The 23,385-nt window shown below is 44.4% G+C and overlaps 1 protein-coding gene across 3 annotated transcripts in view; it reads left to right on the forward strand.

Moving 5' to 3' along the window:
* Nucleotides 1-2,875: 2,875 nt before the first annotated feature.
* The window catches only part of KCNB1 (potassium voltage-gated channel subfamily B member 1), a 205,837-nt gene continuing 185,327 nt past the window's right edge, over nucleotides 2,876-23,385 (forward strand). Inside the window, exons 1-2 of one of the 3 annotated variants that reach the window (XM_043527186.1) lie at nucleotides 2,876-3,122; nucleotides 12,812-13,468. In XM_043527186.1, the coding sequence (XP_043383121.1) occupies nucleotides 12,902-13,468 (567 nt within the window). In that variant the 5' untranslated portion in view covers nucleotides 2,876-3,122; nucleotides 12,812-12,901. Of the gene's footprint in view, nucleotides 3,123-3,487; nucleotides 3,898-10,680; nucleotides 11,137-12,811; nucleotides 13,469-23,385 lie in introns of those variants that run through there. The other 2 variants (XM_043527185.1, XM_007059739.4) reach the window with 2 other exon arrangements.

Below are 23,385 nucleotides of genomic sequence, written 5' to 3' on the forward strand. Positions count from 1 at the left end.
TGGGGGTAACATGGAGGGGTAGGTAAGGGCAGAATTTGTACACTAAGCTGTCCTAATTTGACAAATCCTGCTATTTAACTGCAAAATACTTTTATACCTAAGTAAAACTTGAAAATGCATGAAAATAATTTCAGATTTATTTTTACTAAAGTATGTGCATTAGTAACAGATCCCCTAAAGGCTTCCCTCACTTACACTGCTGACACCTGAAAAATGCAGTTTCCAGTTAGCTGGAAGTAGCTATGACAAGGTTAGAGAATAATATTAAGGGTTAAGTTCCTGATTGCACCATGAGCAACATGATGGCATTCTACACCCTCTGTGCAGGTGTGGAAGCCCCTTGCATGTTAACTTAGCTCTTCATGGCTCCGTGGTTCATCCATATAGAGCTCATTGCATGGGCAGAGCCTACCCATTTTGTCTCCTGATTCTGTAACAAGCTTGGTTACTAACTTCCTGTGCAATCTTGGGTAGGTCATTTCACCTTTCTTTGCCTCAGTTTACCCATCTGTAAAAGGGACATAACAGTATCTCCCTCCCAAGGATGCTTTTAAAATGAAGTAGTGTTTCCCAAACCCTTGGAGATCCTCTGGGGAAAGTGCATAGTATTATTCCCATCAATAGCCTGAAAGGAACATCTAAGGCCTAGTTGGCTGGTGTAATGCAGTTTTCCAGGATTGCCTCCTGGTCTAGGATTTATCTGGTCAGTTTACCAGTTGGGCTAGTTATTGCTAATTATGCACTGTATGTATCTTATGGCTTTAAAAACAAACTTTGTATTTGTGAATAATCTAAGCACTATTCCCAGATGTACAGACACTCTTTTCTCAACCTGTGCATTATATAATTTTAACATTAGCTTTAATACAATTTTTAAATTTGTCTTTTAGGATGTGTTCTCTCCTCACCTCAATTAAAAGGGATGGGAGGGGATGGGGCTGGGAAGCCTCAGATCTGGGGAGGAGCAAATGGAAGTCAAGAAGTGGGGAGTGTGGGAGGGAAAGAAGGATTCCAGCTGAGAGATAAGGTCTATCAAGGCAGGGGCATATGACTAGTCTGTGCGAGGGTAGGGGGTATGTGCTGACTGCAATGGATAAGCACTCCAGTCTTCCCAAACTCACTCCTGCTGATGCTATATACAAGGCTGGAACTGTGACAAATAATGAGTCCTCTTTTATCTCTGCCTGTCTGACAAGATTAAGAATCAGGTAGGGAGCTGGTCATTGCCTATCTGGATCTAGCAGAGTACGCATAGCGCTGTTGGACTTCAGGATAATAAAGAATTACAATGCAAAACAGGGGGGGATTCATTTTTTAGAACTGAGCTCCCTGCGGAATCTAGCTAATGAAACTCTTGCATAGCAGTGACTGGTGCCATGAAAACTGACAAATATTGTTGGAGCTGCCCTGGTTAATGCAGCTTTTCTTGAATGTGTGAACTTGGATATTAGGAAAAACTTTTTCACTAGGAGGGTGGTGAAACACTGGAATGCGTTACCTAGGGAGGTGGTAGAATCTCCTTCCTTAGAAGTTTTTAAGGTCAGGCTTGACAAAGCCCTGGCTGGGATGATTTAATTGGGGATTGGTCCTGCTTTGAGCACGGGGTTGGACTAGATGACCTCCTGAGGTCCCTTCCAACCCTGATATTCTATGATTCAATACACAGAGGTTGGTCACCGTGTTCTTGTCCTTTTACTTTTGAGCTGTTATGATTGTATCAGTCCTAATAGCACAACTTTAATTTTAGCCTCAACCAGCTCCCTGGTGGCTGAGGGCTATCGGAGGATTTTCCCCTCATTTAATCTGTATACTACCTTTATATCAAAACCTTTAATTCATTTTTCTCCTTCTATTTGGAGTTATGTATAGTGATGAATAAGTACAACTATGTCTTTGTTTCCAGGGGGAAGACAGGTGAATGGCAATGGACCGGGCACCTCAGACCTAATCTTAGTAAAATCTGAGTCCCAGCTCCTCAAAGGTATTTAAGCACATAACTCCCATTGAAATCAGCAACTGAATGGGCAAGGCTCTGGAAGTGAGTGCCCTCAAATCTGCTTGATGTCAGTGGGACCTGAGGGTTCTCTGTATTATACTGTATTCTATCTATTGTGGCTGGTGTGCCCAGGCATGTCTGCCCTCTGCTGGATGGAACCAGAACCATGCTTCTGTGTGTCATAGATCCTACACTGTTAACCACTAATAGAGATTCTTCTTTAGTTCAAGGCTAAGATCCTGCCCTTCTGTGGGGGGAGAATTTAAGTTTGATTTCCTGCTGTCACAAAGAAGCTCTATGTTTTACAGTACAGCAACAACCGCATCTAAGATCCTTTAAATCAACAAATATGTTGCCACATAATATGGAATATATGTGGGTAAATCAGCTCTTTACTAACCTGACTACTAGCTATGCCTTTGGTGGGCTTTGCTGTCTAAGCCTTTCCAAAAAAGATCCTGTCCTAGAACTTTCAAGTGAGCCATAATCTCTGTCACCTGATACTGGAGAGTTTATTCCCCACTGCCAGGTTACAATGATTTACTCTTACTGAGCAATACCCTAATCAGTAACCAGAAGCGGTTTTTACACCACCTGTTATAGGACTAGAACAGGAGGTGGCTTTCCAAATGCTCGTAGGGCTTTCTCCCACCCAGATAGAGAGATCACTCACAGCCTGTGAATCAGACACAATTACACATAATACTCATTGCTTACTACAAATGTAGTAGGGTCAATAATATTTAGCTTGTTCTAACTACATCTCTATTTATATCCTGTTGCACTCAACTGAAGGTTGCTAGATCTACCTAAAATCAGCAGCTATCAATTAATTTAGGTGTGAATTTCCACTATCAGCTGGAGATGTATTCTTACCTAATCATAGGCATATTCCAGTCATTCTGAAGGTAACATTGTAGGAATCATCAGAGCTCAATTTCTTATTTATTTTTTAAGGGGAAGGAAAAAAAGTTGTGCAAAGAGAAGTGTTAGTTATTCAGGCCAAGCAGGAAAGAAACAGGATCCTGCCAGTGAATTTCTACAAGTTAGTCCAATGGAAAATCCTACAAGAATGTTAGTCTTATGTTTTTGCATGTAGGACCTCACCAGCTGGGATTGTTTCAAGGTATGTGCTTCCCCTTTAACTGCACCCCCCACTCCATACCACTGGGTAGCATCAGATTAGTGTGTGGTTAGTGCTGACCATGGCCACGTTCATGTTGATCCCAAAAGGCCACTAACCTTCATTATTAGAGTCATGCCCCATAATTACTATAACCTTTCCCTTGACTAAATGGGGCCATGTGATCATGACAGAGGATCAGTTTGCTTTGCCTGCTGCATGAGTCAGCAAGTGCCACAACTAATGAGAGTGTGAGGGCTCTAATTTTCCCACTAAACCTAGCTGGCTCCTCCCCCCATGACTAAGGCAAAGACCAAAAGCCTGGCGCAGCCCCGCTGATTAGCTGCTGCCATGCAGAACAAGTCATGGGTTTGGATGCACTCTCAGAACATCTGTTCCCCAAGCCAGTAGAGACCAGGCAGTTATGGAGATGACACAGCTGGTCCTCGGGAGAAAAGAATCAGTTCCTTCTTTTCATAACATCTGCCCTAGTTGTGCACAAATATGGATCCTAGTCCTGCACAATAGCCTGCATGGAACTCCTTGCACCAGCAGGGTTGTACTGAAAAGCCACAGAGAAAAAAGGGTTACAGTGGGGCTTTCTGGGGTTTGGGCTGGAATTCACTTCCACAGAGAGCCATGGGGTGAAATGCATCAGCTGGGTTATAAAGAGGACTGGACAATGGAAAGCTTTAATGGGCCTGATTGCGATGGATGATGAGGAGCAACTGAATGTCTTGATGCTAATGGGAGTTGTGGTTGCTCAATAGCATTCAAGGTAAGGTTTAATACTTGGAAACGTGCTTGCTAAGATAAGAGGGAATCAGTCTCATATTTCAGGGCATAAGTTGGTTAGGAAATATGGTTTTTCCCAAGGACATAGTTATGCGTATTTGGCACGGTGCTTTGCTGGGAGTAGGCATGACGGATTTTGTCTTCCTTTGAAATACCAGGTACTGGCTTTGTGTCAGCAAGGGAAGAGAGGCGCTGCAGATCTGGGGTTAGGTAACAACAGCACGGTTTAGTTAGATATACCTCAAGAGGAGAGAGATTCCCAGCCTGGCTCATGACTGCCTATACAGTCATAGAACCAGAGTGGCACACAGAAGATTCTAGCTCCAAGAGATACAGACACCCCAAGCAGTATATAATGGTACATCAGCACTTGCAGGCCTCAGTTGAAGGAAAGATACTGGCCTTGATGGACCAATGCTTTGATCCAATATGGCAGTTACTGCACTCATTTACACGTATGCAAGTATGGAGTAACTTCTTTGATTCCAATGGCTTTTCTCCTGATTTACACTGGTGTGACTAATATTAGAATTTAACCCTATAGGCCTAAAAAACCCTGGCCCAGGCATCTGCAGTCACTAAACAATATAAAAATAAAATTCCTTTGGAGAATTCAGAGGTTCAAGATAAATGTTGGTTAGATGGCAAATCTCATAGGATGGAAGGTCTTCCCCAGTGCAAAGCCTGAGCTAACAGTGGAGATAGGGAGAATCAAATTTTCCTGTCCCACGTAGAGTCAAGCAATGCGATAGATACACCCTCTGGTTTTGGCCAGTGCAGAATGTAGCACCATGCCCATCATTTGCCCTATGCTACCCCTCTACCTCTCTTTGTGGGTCACCAGGGCATCCTGCCTTGCAAAGCTGCCCCACAGCATGTGGGGGATGTCCGATGTGGAGTCTGTCATGAGGAAACCATGCAGTTGCTGCTGCAATTCCAGCCTTGTGCACCCTTGAGGATGGATAGGGAGAAGGATCAGGACTATGATATTTACAAATAAGGCTAAATAAATATCCTGGGTAATTTCATTGAAACCATTGCAACTACACCAGGGATGCATTTGGTCCATTGTGGGGGGCTTTAAACTCACACAGAAGAAACATTTAAGGTTGTTTTTCTTTTTCCCTTTCCTTCATGCGTTTATGTGCTGCCTCAAATGCAGTGTGTTCAGGATGTGCCCAAGACAAATGTGGCTGTGGGCAATGTAGATTTACACGTACAACCACCTTAGAGAACACGCCAGTGTTTCTGCAACACTTAAGAGCTATTAGTTCTCCAGATCCATCTTCATTAACAACCCTGAGAACATTAGGTCTTACTGAATCGCTCTTAAGAAGCGAGGCAGCAATGTGTGTGTGCCCATTCTCAGTAAGTGCTGAAATACTATTTAATGTATGCAAGGGAGGCCTCCTCCACAGAAATGTATAAGGCTGGAGTCAAGTGGGATGGCTTTTAATGTGCTTTCTGGTGACTTAAAATAGAGCTTCTTTAAGAACCAGATCAGAATGGAATTTCTTTATGGCCTAGCCTCATAGACCAAAGGAGCCTGACCTGGTTAAGAACCAATAAGAAGTCTGATAAAGAGCTTTATAGAGTGAATGCAGGCACTAGGCAGGCTGGCTGGCTGGCTTCTTACCCTATCAGCCTTCCCATCTTGCCTGCCATGGACTCTTTGGTAGCATATTTTTAATAGATTGCTTCGGACTGAGAGTTATAGTGTAAAATTAAAGCCTGAAAGGACCCTTACAGCCAGCGATGATATTGGTAGCTTAGGAGGCGGAAACCTCAAAAAGGTTCTGAAAAGTTCAGATAAGCCTAATCCAGACTTACTGGATTCTGAATCTTTTCAGGGATTTTTCTGTCTCTCTGCACTCTGAATGGTATGTCCAGTCCTTATACGACAAGTGTTATCTTTCATAGCTTCACTACTCATGATTCCATGCCCCAAAACAACTTGTACTCACTTTGGACTCTTCTCACGTCCAGCTAATCTCGCTACTCCACTTACAGAATTCTCTTCCAGGGACAAGTAAAATTGCCCCATGACTCAATCCTTCTCCCATTCCTTGCCCTTTGTTTCCCTTCTCAGAGAGGAGACCTTCCCTTGCTCTTTGCCTTTAATGAAAATGTCAAGTGCAGCAGCTCAGTTCTCCCATGTTCTTCATTACTTCCCTGAGGAGCCTCAAAGGCAAATCTGAGGGCTTGAGATCAGTTGTGTTCCAGGCTGGGTGGCAGTACAAGGCTGCAGCTGCAACTGAAACCCATACCCGGGTAGTTAGATTTTCATTGAAGGCAACTGTAAGGATGGAAAGGTCAACTAGGTGGGGAGCAAGGGAGGATCAAGTTGGCATTGATGGTTTTTTCTGGAGGTGGGCCCAATAGTGTACAGATTTGTTTTTAATTGTATCTCAGCAGGGAAAGCATTCTAGAGGTGTGGGCCCTCTGCCACCAGCACTTTCCCCTGGTATTTTAGTATCTTAGAGTTGTTGGGCTGTGACTTGCACAAGCCATTGTTTGACTCGCAAAGTCTGTGTATCTCAATTCTTTCATTTTGAAACACACGTTGGGGACTCCTGGGGAGAAACCTGGTTTTTTATTTACTCTTTCCCCCATTTAAGAGCAGGCGCACTGGGCTTCCAAACAAGAAGTTTGGAAATCCCTCTTATACCTTGCTATTTCATTGGCCTGACTGAAAGGGCCTTGAAACAAAAGGAATGACTAAGAGGGCAAGGGTTCCCAATATTTACATAGTGAGAAACACATTTTAACAGAGGGACGGTGCCCTGTGAGTGACTTCCTCTCCCATTCACAAGTGCATGACATCTCTGGGACAACCACAGCAACGTTAGAGAAGTGTTTGGTGTGTGATGTCTTTTAATACATTTGAACGTTAGTATCATGTGACCAGACAGTACCTCCTGGTCTGCCCAGCGATGTTCTGCTGACCACAGTCTGAGAGCCATCATTCATTGTCATGAGAGACCTTAGAGTTGCCTTATATCAGTAGTTCTCAAACTTTTGTACTGGTGACCCCTTTCACGTAGGAAGCCTCTGAGTGCGACCTCCCCCCCCTTATAAATTAAGATATATATATATATTTATATATTTAACACCATTATAAATGCTGGAGGCAAAGCGGGGTTTGGCTTGGAGACTGACAGCTCGTGACCTCCTCCATGTAATAACCTTGCAACCCCCTGGGGGGGTCCCGACCCCCAATTTGAGAACCCCTGCCTTATATTGAAGAGTCCTTGTTTCCTCACAGCTGTATTGTTTATGTTAAGTTCAGCAAAGCAGCGTAAATCAACCTTTTCCTCTATCCCACAGGAATGGACAGGGAGATGCTGGAAATGATTTTAAGCTGGGCAGCCCTTTCACATTACCAGCTGTGGAACCCTATGGGAGTCAATGGCATTTGGGAGTCCTGACCAGTGGCAGGATATTTTCCACAGGTAGCCTCAGAATATTTCACTAAGGAGCTGAAAGCCATGGCTAAATGCTGAAGAGGCTGCTTTACCCTCCTTGGCACTTACCAGGTAAAATCTGGGTATGTAGATAGTTAATTTCAGTTAATGGTAAACCCAGGGGAATGCATTTGAGCCATATACTAGACATGTTCTCTGAAGTATTTGAGGTTTAAGGAATCTCCTGGTTAACAACTAGAAATGCTTGGCAGTGAACAGGATTTGCCAGTGATTGTTGTTCAAGTGTGTGGCTGGCTCCATGGGCCTTGAAAGAATAAACCACAAATTAAGATTTGAGATGTTTTGGGTTTACAAAATATCAACCGAGAGAGGTGAGCCAGAGAGACTGTGTGCTACCGGGCTAGAGAACTTTGCCAGAAGATGCGGCGTGTATTATATCATCGCATCCCTGCGCTGCCCCTTGCTGACAAACTGCCTGAGCTGACCCAGTGAGCAGTTTCTGGGAGGACGCAGAGCTACAGAAATAGAAATACTCTCTGAATCAGGGCTGGCTCTAGGCACCAGCAAAACAAGCAGGTGCTTGGGGTGGCACATTTCCAGGTGCAGCATTCCGGCACCGGCCATGCCGCCCCTAGAAATGTGCCCCTGCCACCCCAGCTCACCTCCGCCTGCTCCCCTGAGCACACTGCCTCTCCCTCGCCTGAGAGGGAGAGGGGAGAAGTGGAGCATTCAGGGGAGCAGGGCAGAGCGGAGGTAAGCTAGGGCGGGGGGAGCCGCAGGAAGCAATGGGGGGGGGGGGGGAATGCGGCATGCCAGAGGGAGGAGGCAGGGCCAGGGATTTGGGGAGGGCGTTGGGAAGGAGCGGAGCTGGGGGAGGCCAAAAATTTTTTTGCTTGGGGCGGCAAAAATCCTAGAGCCCACCCTGCTCTGACTAGACTCTTTTCAGTTTGGCAATCCTCCTTCCTTATTTAGGGCCTGATCCTACAGCTTTTCTATGAGAAGTCACTCTGACTCCAGGGTGAGCCTGTTCGTTTGAGCATTAACAGGTAGGAAGGAGTCTAATGTGAACAATCAACAGTGATGTTGCCAACTTGGTCTCAGGCTATTTTGTTGTGAATCCTTTTCCCCCTCCTTACAATGATCTGTTCAGCTAGTACTCCATAGTTTCTACAGTAACATGTGAATGATATTACCTGTGTCATAAGAGTGGTGTAGAAGGTTATAAATGCACTGGTGATAAAAGTAAGGGTTGCCTCTCTTCTAAAGATTTATCTGGATTGAATCTGATTTATTGTCTTCTGTATTACTTGTCATTTTCCTGCTCCCCCGTAAACTGGCAGAGGTTAGTTCTCACGCTGTTGCTTGGACAGGATAGAGGTCACCAAATGTGTTATGCACCTCCATGATATTCTGTTCTAAACCAAATTTGGCACATTTCAGGATAGGATGCCCATGAGAGACCAGTATCTGTTGATGCTGTCCAGCCATCATGCTTTTAGATCTTCCAAGGGAGGGCTTTTACATCCTACTTTCATTGGGTCAAAGTTTAAAATGAATCTCACAGGGAAATTGGTAGACATTTGGAGCAGATGACCACACCACTTTAGCATTGGCCTACCATTTGAGAGAGTGGGGCCTGTTTAGTTAGAAAAAGGATCTCTTCATTCGATTTGAATTTGTACCATTTAATGTTTACAATCCTTCAGAGATGCTTCATCTTATACAGACAGAGGCCTGACTTTATTATAATGTAAGATAATGTGCCTCGGACATCACAGATGGTACCACAAGCAAATAACTTGTTCTTATAGTATCTTCTAACTGAAGATTTCAAAGCACTTTACAAACTTTAATAATTTAGCCTGACCATCCCATGCACGGCAGCTTATTATTATTAGCCCCATTTTACAGATGGGTAAACTGAGCCCTAGAGTTGAAATGACTTGCCCCAGGACTCTCCCACAGCCTGTGGTAGAAGCAAGAATAGAACCCAAATCTTCTGACTGAAGATCATGTGCTTTAATGACAGTAATAGCCTTTCTTTGAGGCAGCGTGGCCTAGTGAATAGAGCACTGGACTGGGACTCAGGAGGGGTTTTATCCCCAGCTCTGCCAGTGGCTGCAGGGTGATCTTGGGCAAGTCACTTCACTGCTCTTTTCCACAGTTTCCACATCTGTAAAATTTAGATAATGATGCTTTCTTCCTTTGTAACGTGCTTTGAGCTGTACTAATGAAAAGTTCTGTGTAAGAGTTAGGTATTATTCCTTTAGAGATAAAAAGTCCTGACCCTACAAGCCCCGAGTGTGTATAGCACTGTCTTGATAAGGATAATAGGTTAACGTATAGGTATTAATTAGATGATAGTACCAGGGTGAGAGACTGGATGGTGAGAGAAGCATAGTAATAAGTGGAGAACACTATTAGCAGGAGGATTAATCTCTTAATTATTATTCATGTAGCACCCAATGCAAGTGCTTTACAGACTGAATAGTTCACAGTCTAAATTGACATTCTACAGACTGGGAGTGAGGAAGGAAGCAAATAGCAGGCGAAGGGTGGGATACAGAGAATAGGTTGTGGGCCTACTTGGTAGTGCCACATGCATCAGAGTTATTTCTTCAGTATTGTCCCCATGGTCAAGAAATTTTCCTTCTTGCTTTATTTAGTGGAATGCATAAACCGGACCAACATCAGAGATCTGCTTCCTCCCCCCCCCCACCCGCCATTCCATGTTTCAGTATCAAGTTATGCATGCATCATTAAGATCTAGTAGAATAAAGGCTAGGATATAGGGATCATGGAGGAAATCGGGCAGTCTTCACTCAGACCAAACTCCTGCTGAAGTCAGAGTAACTGCAACAGTGTAATGTGCTAAGGGCTAGATGATAGACAAGGAGAAAACCCCACCTGGTGCATATCTAACAGCTCAACTCCCAGTAGATCCTAGCTCAACAAGACACAGCCACAGGAAAAGGCCATGCTACGTTTATCAATATAACTTTGCTTTCGGCTCCTAACAGTTACTAGTCTGAGACAAATCCTGGTTGGCTTTCTGCGGTGTCATTTTGTCTGGGAACAGAGGGATTTTGTGTATGTGTTATGGGGGGTTGTATGTGAATAAAAGACCTGAGGTGCAGCTTCTCTTAAGGAGAAATGCTCAGGAATCTCTCATATCCACACTCTTCATAAACTCCAAAAATAAAAGTTCTTCCAGGCTCCTCCCTTCTAAATCATCCCCAGGCTGGCAGCAGCCAGGCCCGGCAAGTGTTAACTTCTCCTGCAATGCTGCATCCCAGCTCATGGTGGCGCTGCCCTCCTCTCATCAACCTCCAACTTCCCATTCACTCTAAACAACGCTGGGTCAGAATTGCAGGGAAAAGCTAGAGGTTCAGACCAGACTTGTTGATCTCCATTCAGAGACAGCACAAGGAAAGAGAGGCGCTTTCCTGTGTGTCTTTAGAACGAGAAAAGGTGGCTCCATTTTGGAATGTAGCCGGGGGCGGAGGGAGCGAGCCTCATCCAAGTGCAGGCCTGGGGAAGCTGCTTGCAAAAGGATCCTGGGAATAATCAGCAGCTTTCAGGCGGCTGTGTGGACCCATTTGCCTTGCTTCCCTCCTCCCAGCCCGGGGTTCTTGGACATACTGGAATATTACTGTGATCTGTCTGCCTAAGGCTTCCAGGGAGCCAATGCAAACGGCCTCAGCTCGCTGCTCGCTTTCTGGCTGATGCAGGATGTAGCCACACGTTGGGTTCCCTGTTCTCTGCCGACTGCCCGGCTTTGATGCTTGGCGAAGAAGGTAGGTAGCCCAGCTCGCCTGGGAAAAGGGGGAAAGCCGGTTTAGGAGCGTTTGCCGGAGTTTATGGCTCTAGCCAGGGTCACAGTCAAGAAGCAGATCCGGCTGTTGTTTAAAGACATGGTCATTGATTGCCAGGATCCCTGCACTGGCTACGAGAGGCGAAAGAGCGCGCCCTTGAAATCCGTATAGGGCTGGAAGGCTGGGCATGGAGGACCGTGTGAGCTGCTTCCCATCTTCACTGGGTTTATTTTAATGCCGTCTTGTGTAAGCAACAGTGCCAGGAGATGTTGCAAGGCAGCCTGCTTTCGTAATAAGCGTGTGCTGGGTTTATTATTATTTACTGACCCTCCGTTGATTTATGTGGGATGGAAGGGAGGGAAATGGGGGGAGAGTCTCCCAAATGTGAAATGCGTTGTTTAAAGTGACTGGCAATCAATCCATCTCTTCCCGCCCCCCCCCCCCCCCCATCCAATCTCCTCCGGGAGATTCACAAGGGGAGAGTTATAAAAAGCATCTGGGGCTGAGCGAGAGAAGGAGTCAGGCAGGCAGCCCGTAGCTGGGAACAGTGTTCCCCTTGACCCTCCGTGCATAATCCCGTCCCTGCATCTTAGGGGGCGTGGGAGGAGGGCGCCCACCCTTCGTGGGAAGAAGCCCTGTCTCCTGGTTTGGACGCGCTCTCAGCACCCGCTCCACAATGCCTGCTCCCATCGAGGGTAGCTGCTCCCCGGACTTTCTGCCTGCCGAGGACTGTGCAGTTCATGCAGGATGCGTAATTGCGTGTCATCACGTAAACCCTTAGCGGCAGCCTGTGGCCCTGACGTCTTCGGGTTAAACTGATAACCAGGTAACAGGTGAGGAGTAAAGGACCGGACTGGAGGCTTGCAGGTTTCTGAGCACAGTCCGGGCGGATTTGGGCTGAGCGCCACACAAGGCTGTGGCTTCTTTTCTTTTCTTTTCTTTTCTTTTTGGAAGTTCACGGTTCCTTAACCTGGGTTTAACCAAAGAAAACTGGAGGATCGGGGGAAGGGGGAGAGGCAATCGGAAAGCCAAGCGAAAGCATAGCTCCTGTAATGACTTTAGAGCTGAGTAAACATCCCTCGCTTCCTGCGTGGCTAGCCCGGGGGCCTGTCCCCACAGGAGCGTGTGCTGTGTGCACGGTGCTGGGGAACGGTGCGTGTCCCCCCAGGGCTTAGTGTCTGTGTGGCCGGAACTCTCCCATGGCCCCCTGGAGCCTCTAGTAATGCTCCTGGCGTCCGCAAGTCCGGCTAAAGCCGCTGGGGGGGGGGGGGGGGATTGCCCCGCTCTGTGTTTCTTACTCCTCGAGCTCTCCACAAACCAAGGCAGAGCCGCGTTCAGCGCCTTCCCTTCGCCTGCGGCCCCTCTCCCTGGAAAAGGCGCGTGTTACCCCGCCAGTCTCGCCCCCCTCCCCGCCCCGGGGCGTGCCCAGCGCCTGGCGCCCCCTGCCCCTGGGACCGGCTCCCCCGGGGGCACAGCGGCTCTTCCCCCTCCCCGGCGCGGGCCGGTTTCAGCACCACGGGGCCGAACAGCGGCCAGCGCGTTCCCACAGCCGGGCGCCGCGCTGGAGCCGATGAACCGAGCTGTCGGCCGCTCTGATTGACGCCGCAGCCGGCGGGCAGGGGGAATGACCCGTGCGGCTTTGGCTTCTCTCTTGCAGCTCTTCGGCATGGAGGGGAAGGAGAACAGGTGAAGCCCGCCGGCTCTGAAGCGTGAGTGCCCGGCCCCGCGGAGCCTTCCAGAGGCAGCGATGCCCGCGGGCATGAACAAGCATGGATCTCGGTCTTCTACCTCTTTGCCTCCAGACCCCATGGAGATCGTTAGGAGCAAGACCTGCTCCCGGAGGGTCAAACTCAACGTGGGGGGCCTGGCGCACGAAGTTCTCTGGCGAACCCTGGACAGGCTGCCCCGGACCAGGCTGGGCAAGCTGAGGGACTGCAACACGCACGAGTCCCTCATGGAGATCTGTGACGACTATAACCTGGAGGAGAACGAGTATTTCTTTGACCGGCACCCGGGGGCATTCACTTCCATCTTGAACTTCTACCGCACGGGCAAGCTGCACATGATGGAGGAGATGTGCGCCTTGTCCTTCAGCCAAGAACTGGACTACTGGGGGATCGACGAGATCTACCTGGAGTCCTGCTGCCAGGCCAGGTACCACCAGAAAAAAGAGCAGATGAACGAGGAGCTGAAGAGGGAAGCCGAGACGCTGAGGGAAAGGGAAGGGGAGGAATTTGATAACACCTGCTGCGCCGACAAGAGGAAAAAACTCTGGGATCTTCTGGAGAAGCCCAACTCTTCAGTAGCTGCCAAGGTAAGTTCTCAAATTACTGCTCAATGTTTGCCATCGAGAAGTATTGCGGGGGGGGGGGGGGCTGAAATGGGTCCCTGGCAGCCAACTGTCATAAGCAAACGGGGACGTTTGTTTGATGTATGTGCCTTTAAAGATTTGTACTGGTGCCCAGGGTTTGAGCACCTTCAATGTAACACTGATTAACAATAGCCAAGTCCCTAGTGGACTTCATGGAATCTATGGCTCTTCTGCTTTCCTGGATAAGGCTTTTATTGGGGGAGGCGGGCTGGGAGCGTGGGAGGGCCTCATGCAAAACAGGGAAAGATTTTCTATTTATTATTATTATTATCTATGGGTAGATGAAAGAGTTGAGGAAAGGGAAATAAACATCAGAAGCCATCCAGCCCTCAGAGGCCAGTTGCAACAGATGCACAATTACAGTGAGAAGTGTAACCTCATTAGTTTATCTAAAGCATGGGCTGTTTTACCTAGGTTTTTCAAGCTCTCTGAGAAGCAGTTAGGGTTTATTTACTGCTTGTCCTAGGTCTTGTTTTGATGCTCTGTCACAGTAGATGTCCAATCTTGGTCCAAAACTGTAATGATCTGTATAAAGTTTTCTATGAGTTTTACTAGCTTGAATTTAACTAGTAAAAATATAATGGTGTGTATCACTCAGCATAGGGCTACTCAGAATAATTTCTAACTAGCTAGCGGTAAGCAAGGATGGCTGTACTAATAAATGCTGCCTTTCAAGGCTTATCTTAACTTTTCAGGGTAAAATGCAAACACCCCAAGGAAGTACCATGCACTTTTAGTCTTCAGCTTTACTGAGGACAGTGTTTTAGATCTGTTTCTTACCTGCTTCTAGCAGATTTTAATTTTCCCCTCTATACAATGCGATTGAAATTCCTTGGCTGTTAATAAATGATTGACATGCTGCTTGGTTTGAAGTTGTTACACTTGGATCCAGCAGTTCTATTTTAATATACTTTGAAAAGAACATCATAGTTTTGAGAAATTAGTGTCATAGTTGATGGCTAATTAGCTGCTCTGCATTAGAGAATATCCTTGCAACTGCACATTTTCATTAGCAATGAAACATCTGCAAACAAACATGGCTATTCTGTAACTGGGGAGATAAAAATAAAGGTTAAAAGAGGTGGAAATGCAGTATTAAGGATTGGAAAGTACAGGAGACTGAACGTTAAAGAATTGAATGCTTGACATTTCTGGGACCAGTACTCCTGCAATACTGCTGCATAGCAAAATGAAAGCAGAGCTATTTTTCTGGAAATGTATATTTTTCTGCTTGATTTACATTTCTACATGCAAACTGGAACTTTGTCCCTGTAGCAAGTGTATTATGTTTTGTTTTGTTTGTTTTCTGATTTTGAAAAATGGGTTTGTTTCTATTGCAGCTTTGCAGGTATAAACAAAAGTCTCTTTAAAAGTTCTGAGAAGATAGTTTGAAGAGAGTGTGTGTGGGATAAGTGATTTATTCTGGCAGGGAAAAGGAAAGGTGTGGGGTTGCTTTGATGAATTGGTTATCGCTTTTTTAATGACAGACGGAGACCCAGAAGGTCTTTTTTATTTCAAATGGCACAGATAACACTGTGCTGAAGATGTTAATAATGTATAGGCATCTTTTGGCACAGCAATGGAATCCTGAACCAGAGGCCTTGTGCTTAGCTATCTGTGGCACTGACTCAAAATCCACTAGGGACTGTTGAAGCTCACGATTTATTGTGTATGAGCAGGGAGTCACTCTTGCCAAATAAGTGTCTGTTGGGATTTATAAGTGAAATACGCTCTAGGTTTATCCTCTGAGAATTTTCTCAGAGTAAGTGCATTCAGCATGGCAGGCTTTGGACTAATCTAGAGTGAATTGCAAATGCATTATTGCCTTTCCCATGTTAAACTACCCCCCTGATGTTTCACTATTACAATTGATGTGATGATGTAATTTGCCTGGGAACTGCTGGAATATTTGAAGACAAATACAGATTCTAGTCACTTTAACTGTAGCAAGGAAAAAAGAGATGATTAATGATTAGATTAGGCAGAAAAAGGCCACTAGGTCTAGTGAAACCTTTGCCTCTTTGCTTGTGGATACTTCTCCACTCACTGCTCTTGGGTTTGTACACAGTGTACTCTTTGCTTTGATAACCTTCCTTGAGAGCTCATCCATCTATTGTATTTATTGGGCTCAATCCTGACACAGGCCAAAGTCTGACTGAAGTCACTGGGCAGCTGACCATGGAAAGCACTGAGTAAGGATTTGGGGGTCTGACCCATTATTATCAGAATCAAACAGTTGTGCCCAGTTATCATCACTTTTAAGACTGCATTCTCTGAATCTGGACTCACTGCCTCACCTCCTCCAGCTATTGCATACATGTAAGTCCTTCTAATAGAGTAGGTGACCTCCAAGTAATTCTTCTGCCAGCATCACCCTCTTTCACATTTCCTCTTAAAATGAGACTATTTCTGCTTTTGTCAGCATCGTGCCCTCTCCAGGACATTCAAACCTTTCCCATGGAAAGGGGACCATAGTAGTCTATTCCAGTAGTTATCACCAAAGTGTCCTTCAACTGGTACAAACCAGCATTTCCTGTCTCATCCCTCTTCCCTCCCCATTTTACAGTTGGGCTAGACTGAAATACTTAGACAACCTCTTTCTAGTTCTCTCCTCTCTACCCAAAATCTCCTCCTTAGTCAGTAGAGTTCTCATCTGTGCTAGTTACTCTTTCCAGTCTCTGGATTTGTGGCTCCTCAGTAGAAGATTCTTTCCAATTAAATGTCACATACATAAACGGGTTGCAGTTTCCTGCTCAAGCAATTTTTAAAATAATTCAACAAACTATTGTACTTTCTGCACCTTGAGCCTTTGTATAAGCCAGTGCCGGACTTTGTCAACAAGCCATTAACCCTCCTTCTCACCTCTGCATGCTTTGCCTTTGTCAGCTTTGCCCCATCTCTCAGTTAGATGATAAGGAACAAGTTCTAATCGGATTAAGTTTTTCAAGGCGGGCTCCCTAACTAAATCTCTCCTCGTTGTTTCTATTCTAATATTTTCTCCACAACACCTAACCTAACAAATCTAGAATAACTTTCTGCAATATATCTGATAGACATATCTGATAGACATGTTGGGCCCAGTTTTGCCCTGCTCCCAACACCATTAAAGGAAGGGGTAGGTATATGAGGGAAGAAGTGGGATCTTTACTAAATTTAAAAAAGAGAGAGAGAGAAAGAGACTGCATGAATGAGCTAAAAATAAACATATTAAATTAACATCTCCTCTGGGTTTCTCCATACATCGTGTTGAATCTTTGATTGGCTTTTATGCTGTAACCTCCTCAGGGCAAGGAATGTCTTCTTTGTCTTGTACAATGCTGAGCAATATTAGTGCCTAAATAAAATAGGAATAATATTATTAGATTTGCTAATATCCTGTCCCCTCAGAGCCTTCAAATATCGGAGCTGGTATCAGAGAACTTTTCAAAACAGCAGTTTTTGTCTCACTAATTATTGATGTCATTTTCTTTAAGACTTGAGAAATGTGTACTACCTTTTCTTAACACTTTGTTTGCCTCAAGAAGGGCTGTCTGCCCCTCCTCCGAGCAACCAGGTCCTCTAATAATGGGAGCTATAGAGATGTATATTATAAATACTCTCCATTTCCACTCTTCCATGCACATTACACTCCTCCCCACGATACTGTAATACAATTGCAGCATTGGGCCCCGGTCCTACAAAGAACTACGCAGGTATTTAACTTTATATGTATGAGTAGTTCCACTGAGCTCAGTTTAGTCCAGTTGTGTTCAAAGGGACTATTAACATGCATAAAGTTAAGCCTGTTCATAAGTATTTTCAGGGTCGGAGGCTTAGACTACTCTCCATCCCACAAACAAACCTGTATAACAAAGTCTTCTATTTTTCCTTGATCTCTTGTCTCTAATTCCTACTGGTTCCTTTACTGGATCAATTTCTTCTGACTGTTGTGACTATACTTGCAGAATCTTTTACTGTTAGCTGAAATATTCACTGTAATGTTAGTCAATGTTTCCTTCTGCTCCTCTGATTATCCTTGTAGCTTACATCAGCTTATTTTTATGGATCTTCCAATCCTCCTTACCAGTTTGTCTATATTTTTTAAAAGCCTTCTACTTATACAGTGGACCGCCCACTACATCCCTACTTAACCACGTTGTCCTCTGTTGCCCTTGCTTCTGTTTGAATTTAATCTGGATGCAACCGACTTGTGGAGTCTTTCTTAAATAGCCCTTTCTTTTTCTAAAGGGACTAAAGGTTGGTTTCACTTGCAGTTCTCTAAAAGCAGCCTTCCAATAATCAGATGGGAATGCTGCTTTTCCAGGACTTGAACCTCATGAGTGTATCAGATATTGGCATCCTTCGAATCTGGCAGTTCCCTGGTGTTGAGGTCCTGGGGATTAAATCTCAGCTGATCCATTCACTCACTCCGTGACCTCTGCCCAATATTCATTCTCTTGGGGTCTCAGTCTGCCAAGCCATAAAACCGTCTAGATACTAGGACTTCCCTGGAAACCAGAGGCTGCATTTGGTCTGAGCTTGATTAAATAAATAAATAAATTACAAAACAAACCAGCTAAAGTTTAAGTAGCATACATGGTTTGTTTTACTAGAGATTATGACCTGAAAATCCTCTGACCATCTAGACCTTTCAAACAACTCTATAAGAAACAGTCCTATATGGGGAATTATTAGTTAAATTGGAAAAGATGGGGATCAATATGAAAATTGAAAGGTGGATAAGGAATTGGTTAAAAGGCAGACTATAGTGGGTCATACTGAAAGGTAAACTGTCAGACTGGAGGGAGGTTACTAGTGGAGTTCCTCAGGGATTGGTTTTGGGACCAATCTTATTTAATCTTTTTATTACTGACCTCGGCACAAAAAGTGGGAGTGTGCTAATAAAGTTTGCGGTTGACACAAAGCTGGGAGATATTGCCAATTTAGAGAAGGACCGGGATATCATACAGGAGGATCTGGATGACTTGTAAACTGGAGTAATAGTAATAGGATGAAATATAATAGTGAGAAGTGTAAGGTCATGCATTTAGGGATTAATAACAAGAATTTTAGTTATAAGTTGGGGACGCATCAATTAGAAGTAACGGAAGAGGTTGACCACAGGATGACTATGAGCCACCAATATGATATGGCTGGGAAAAAAGCTAATGCGGGTCTTGGGATGCATCAGGCGAGGTATTTCCAGTAGAGATAAGGAGGTGTTAGTACCGTTATACAAGGCACTGGTGAGACCTCATCTGGCATACTGTGTGCAGTTCTGGTCTCCCATGTTTAAGAAGGAATTATTCAAACTGGAACAGGTACAGAGAAGGAAAACCTGTCTTATGAGGGGAGACTCAGGGAGCTTGGCTTGTTTAGCCTAACCAAAAGAAGGTTGAGGGGAGATATGATTGCTCTCTATAAATATATTAGAGGGATAAATACTAGAGAGGGAGAGGAATTATTTAAGCTCAGTACCAATGTGGACACAAGAACAAATGGATATAAACTGGTCATTGGGAAGTTCAGACTTGAAATTAGACGAAGGTTTCTAACCATCAGAGGAGTGAAGTTCTGGAATAGCCTTCCAAGGGAAGCAGTGGGGACAAAAGACCTATCTGGCTTCAAGATTAAACTCTCTAAGTTTATGGAGGAGATGGTATGATGGGAGATTTTGGCAATTAATTGATCTTTAATTATTCATGGTAAATAGACCCAATGGCCTGTTATGGGATGTTAGCTGGGGTGGGATCTGAGTTACTACAAAGAATTCTTTCCTGGATATCTGGCTGGTGAATCTTGCCCACGTGCTCAGGGTTCAGTTGATTGCCATATTTGGGGTCGGGAAGGAATTTTCCTCCAGGGCAGATTGGAAGAGGCCCTGAGGGTTTTTCGCCTTCCTCTGTAGCATGGGGCACGGGTCACTTGCTGGAGGATTCTCTGCACCTTGAAGTCTTTAAACCATGATTTGAGGACTTCCATAGCTCAGACATAGGTGAGAGGTTTATTGCAGGAGTGGGTGGGTGAGATTCTGTGCCCTACATTGTGCAGGAGGTCAGACTAGATGATCATAATGGTCCCTTCTGACCTTAATATATATGTATCTACGAGTCTTCCTGCCTCTTAAAGAAGAAAGGACTTTTTTCTTTAGTTTTCATAAATTCATACCGTGATCAATATCAGAACAATTAGTGTCCCATGGGAAAAAATATAAACCTCTGATCTTCTCATAGATTTTCCTGGAGCATGACCTGATTTTATCTTTTTTTTTTTTTTTTTTTTTTAACTGCCCTGCAGGCCTAGAGTACCCACACCCCCCTGCCTGTAAAAAGCTTCTCTGCATATTTATCCTTCTCTTATGCTGCCCTTCCTTTTTGCTTTATTAGGAGTATAAATCTCTCCATTCTGGTGTGCTAAATTTTCATGTATTTCCCTGTTTCAACCATGTTTCTGCTGTTGCAGTAATATCAGATTTATCCTTTGAAAACCTGCAGCTCCAATTCAGTAATCCTATTATGCATGCCTCTAGAATTTATACAGCAGCTTTTTTCTCTCAGCTGCCCATTGCTCTATGCTAATGTTGCTCTATGCTAATGTCTATTGCTCTATGCTAATCAAAATGCCTTACATTGGTATTAATGAGGTTCCTCCATAAATTCTCTTTTTTCCTTGTTATAATAGTAACAAAAATAATAGTTACGGAAGTAGCGTCTCAGATGGATTTTTTAACATTCTGCTTTTACACACAACTAGTTATAAATGTCTTCAAATTACGATACAAGATCCATTTCTCATTCATCTTCAACATTTTATGTATGAATTCACCACCTCTACCAGCAGCGAGCAGTATATCAGATTCTCCCCTTCCCACTCCCATAATTTATCTCCTATCTCTTAGCCAGGTTGCCAGGTGATATGCCTGCTCATTCCATTAAAGCAAGCCTGGCTAAGTTTTGCTCAGCTGAAGGCTTGTAGCTGTGGTTTACCTTCTTCGCTTGTCCAGCATGGCTACTGCCTTGTTTCCCCTCCTCTATGAGGTTAATTTAGCTCTTCATCAAACCAAAGTAAACTCCTCCCCTTCCAAGGTAAACAGAAATCTAACATCAGTCCAAAGCCTTTACCTCTTGGTGCGTGGATTCACCTCCTTTTTGGGCCATTGACAGTCTTGTCACTGGGCTTCTTCCACAGCAATTTGGTGGAGACACATAAGCAGCTGCTGCCCTCTCCATGTCTCCTCCCAGTTGCTGGTTATTCTAGCCCCAAACATCACTCCTTCCTCGGGTACATTTCCCAGTCCTTCAGTTGTATCCCTAGGTCTCTTCCCAGGCTCTTCCTAAACCCCACTGAGACCCTTATCCTGGGGAGAGCCAACAATATGCCCTGTTCTCTGCAGCTTATATTTTCCCCCCAGCCCCGGGAACCTTCGCAGAATGTCTTACTGTGCCTACAGTTCCCAGAGTTCTTCTGAATTGCAATCCCCAGAATTGAGCTGGTCTGGTATTTTTCCATTAAACTTTTTGGGTTGAAAACTGCTGATTTTTGAAAAACAAAAGTGTTTATGAAACAAGGTCAGTGAATCTCCCAACTCAAAAAAGTTAGAAAAAAGATTTGGAGTTGCCAAAAAGTTTTGTTTTGACATTTTTTGTAACAAAACATTCTGGGTTTTCCATTTGAAACATGTTTTTGTTTTGAAATCTAAGCTAATTAGACTTGAAGAAAAAAAGAGATGTTGAAATCAAAATGAAATGTTTCAGTTGATGGGCACCAAAAATGTTCTCTCTTGCCTCACTAGAGCCCTCTGTCTGGTCATGCATGCTATTAACTCAGTCTCTTTTCACATTATAAGCCACATTTTTATGTCAGGATAATTGTGCAATTGCGTGTCTAATTTGGTTGTGAAATGACTGCAATTGCACATGCAAATACATCTAATTAGTTATTTGTTTGTGAAACTACCTGATGTGCATATGTAACTGAACCAGCAAATGAGATGCGCAGCTAGCTGTGTTTCTCTTCTGCTTTTGCTCCATATCTTCCTCACTAGCATTCGTCAGTGCAATCTGAATCCTACATGTTTGCAGCCAGCACTCACCTTGTTCACAGGGAGTGTGGTTAGCTGTCATAGCAGGGGAATGGAGAGCAGGACTCCTTGGTTCTACTCCTTGCTGAGCAAGTCACTTAACTTCTCTGGGTTCGCATCTGTATGAGAGCGTCTGTCTCAGGAGGGGATTGTGAAGCTCATTTGCTAATGCTGAGTTTCTTAGATAACAGGTGGTTTAGAAGTGCAAAATATTCAGGGGTGAAAATTTCAAATCATGAAGGGCTTTTAGGCACCAACTCCCATTTGTGCCTTTGAAAATCTCTCCCATAAATGACAGGTTTCAGAGTAGCAGCCGTGTTAGTCTGTGTCCGCAAAAAGAAAAGGAGTTCTTGTGGCACCTTAGAGACTAACAAATTTATTTGAGCATAAGCTTTCGTGAGCTACAGCTCACTTCACCGGATGCATTTAGTGGAAAATACAGTGGGGAGATTTATAATATATTATATTTACACAGAGTACATGAAACAATGGGTGTTACCATACACACTGTAATGAGAGTGATCAGGTAAGGTCTCGTTCACCTGCACATCTGCCAATGTGATATATGCCATCATGTGCCAGCAATGCCCCTCTGCCATGTACATTGGCCAAACTGGACAGTCTCTACGTAAAAGAATAAATGGACACAAATCAGACGTCAAGAATTATAACATTCAAAAACCAGTCAGAGAACACATCAATCTCTTTGGTCACTCGATTACAGACCTAAAAGTGGCAATTCTTCAACAAAAAAACCTTCAAAAACAGACTCCAACGAGAGACTGCTGAATTGGAATTAATTTGCAAACTGGATACAATTAATTTAGGCTTGAATAAAGACTGGGAGTGGATGGGTCATTACACAAAGTAAAACTATTTCCCCATGTTTATTCCCTCCCCCCCGCCCCCCCACTGTTCCTCAGACGTTCTTGTCAGCTGCTGGAAATGGCCCACCTTGATTATCACTACAAAAGGTTCCCCCTGCACCCGCTCTCCTGCTGGTAATAGCTCACTTTACCTGATCATTCTCGTTACAGTGTGTATGGTAACACCCATTGTTTCATGTTCTCTGTGTATATAAATCTCCCCACTGTATTTTCCACTAAATGCATCCGGTGAAGTGAGCTGTAGCTCACGAAAGCTTATGCTCAAATAAATTTGTTAGTCTCTAAGGTGCAACAAGTACTCCTCCTCTCCCATAAATGTTGTTTCATTCTTCACTGCACTAAGCTTTCTCCCTTCCTTATCCTTCTTCTCATTTGCCCAGTCACTGTTTGCTATATTTTACTGTCTCCTGTGCTTTCAACAGCCCCATTTAGAAACTCACTCAGCTGGTTCCCAGACTCTGGTTTCATTCCTTCAGCAGCGGGGAACCTGACCTTAGTGCCAGAGCCAAGTAGCCATGTTTATAAAAATGGGGTCTTTATTTAAATGTACTTATTGTTATATGCCAGGAACGTGCTCCGTGCTGGGCAAAACATACATGCACCAAAGGTCTGTTTCCTGCTGCGAGGAGTTTACAGTCTCCTGTGGGAAGCGTATCTTACACTCAGTGAGCCAAATTCAACCCTGGTGATTTCAAGGGCGTTATGCCCCTTTCATCAGGGTTGTATTTGAATGAATAATTTGCATTTTGGCATAAGTGAAAATGGCTCTATCTGCAGTCAATCAGGAATTTTCCATTAGAATTATTTTCCGGTGGAAAATGCAGTTTCTGTTAAATAAACATTTCCTGTGGGGAAAACCTCAATTTTGCAGATTTTTTTTAAAATATATTTTCCATGAGGAAAATGAAAGTTAA

This window comes from Chelonia mydas, chromosome 13, assembly GCF_015237465.2.
Source record: "Chelonia mydas isolate rCheMyd1 chromosome 13, rCheMyd1.pri.v2, whole genome shotgun sequence".
Lineage (NCBI taxonomy): Eukaryota > Metazoa > Chordata > Testudines > Cheloniidae > Chelonia > Chelonia mydas.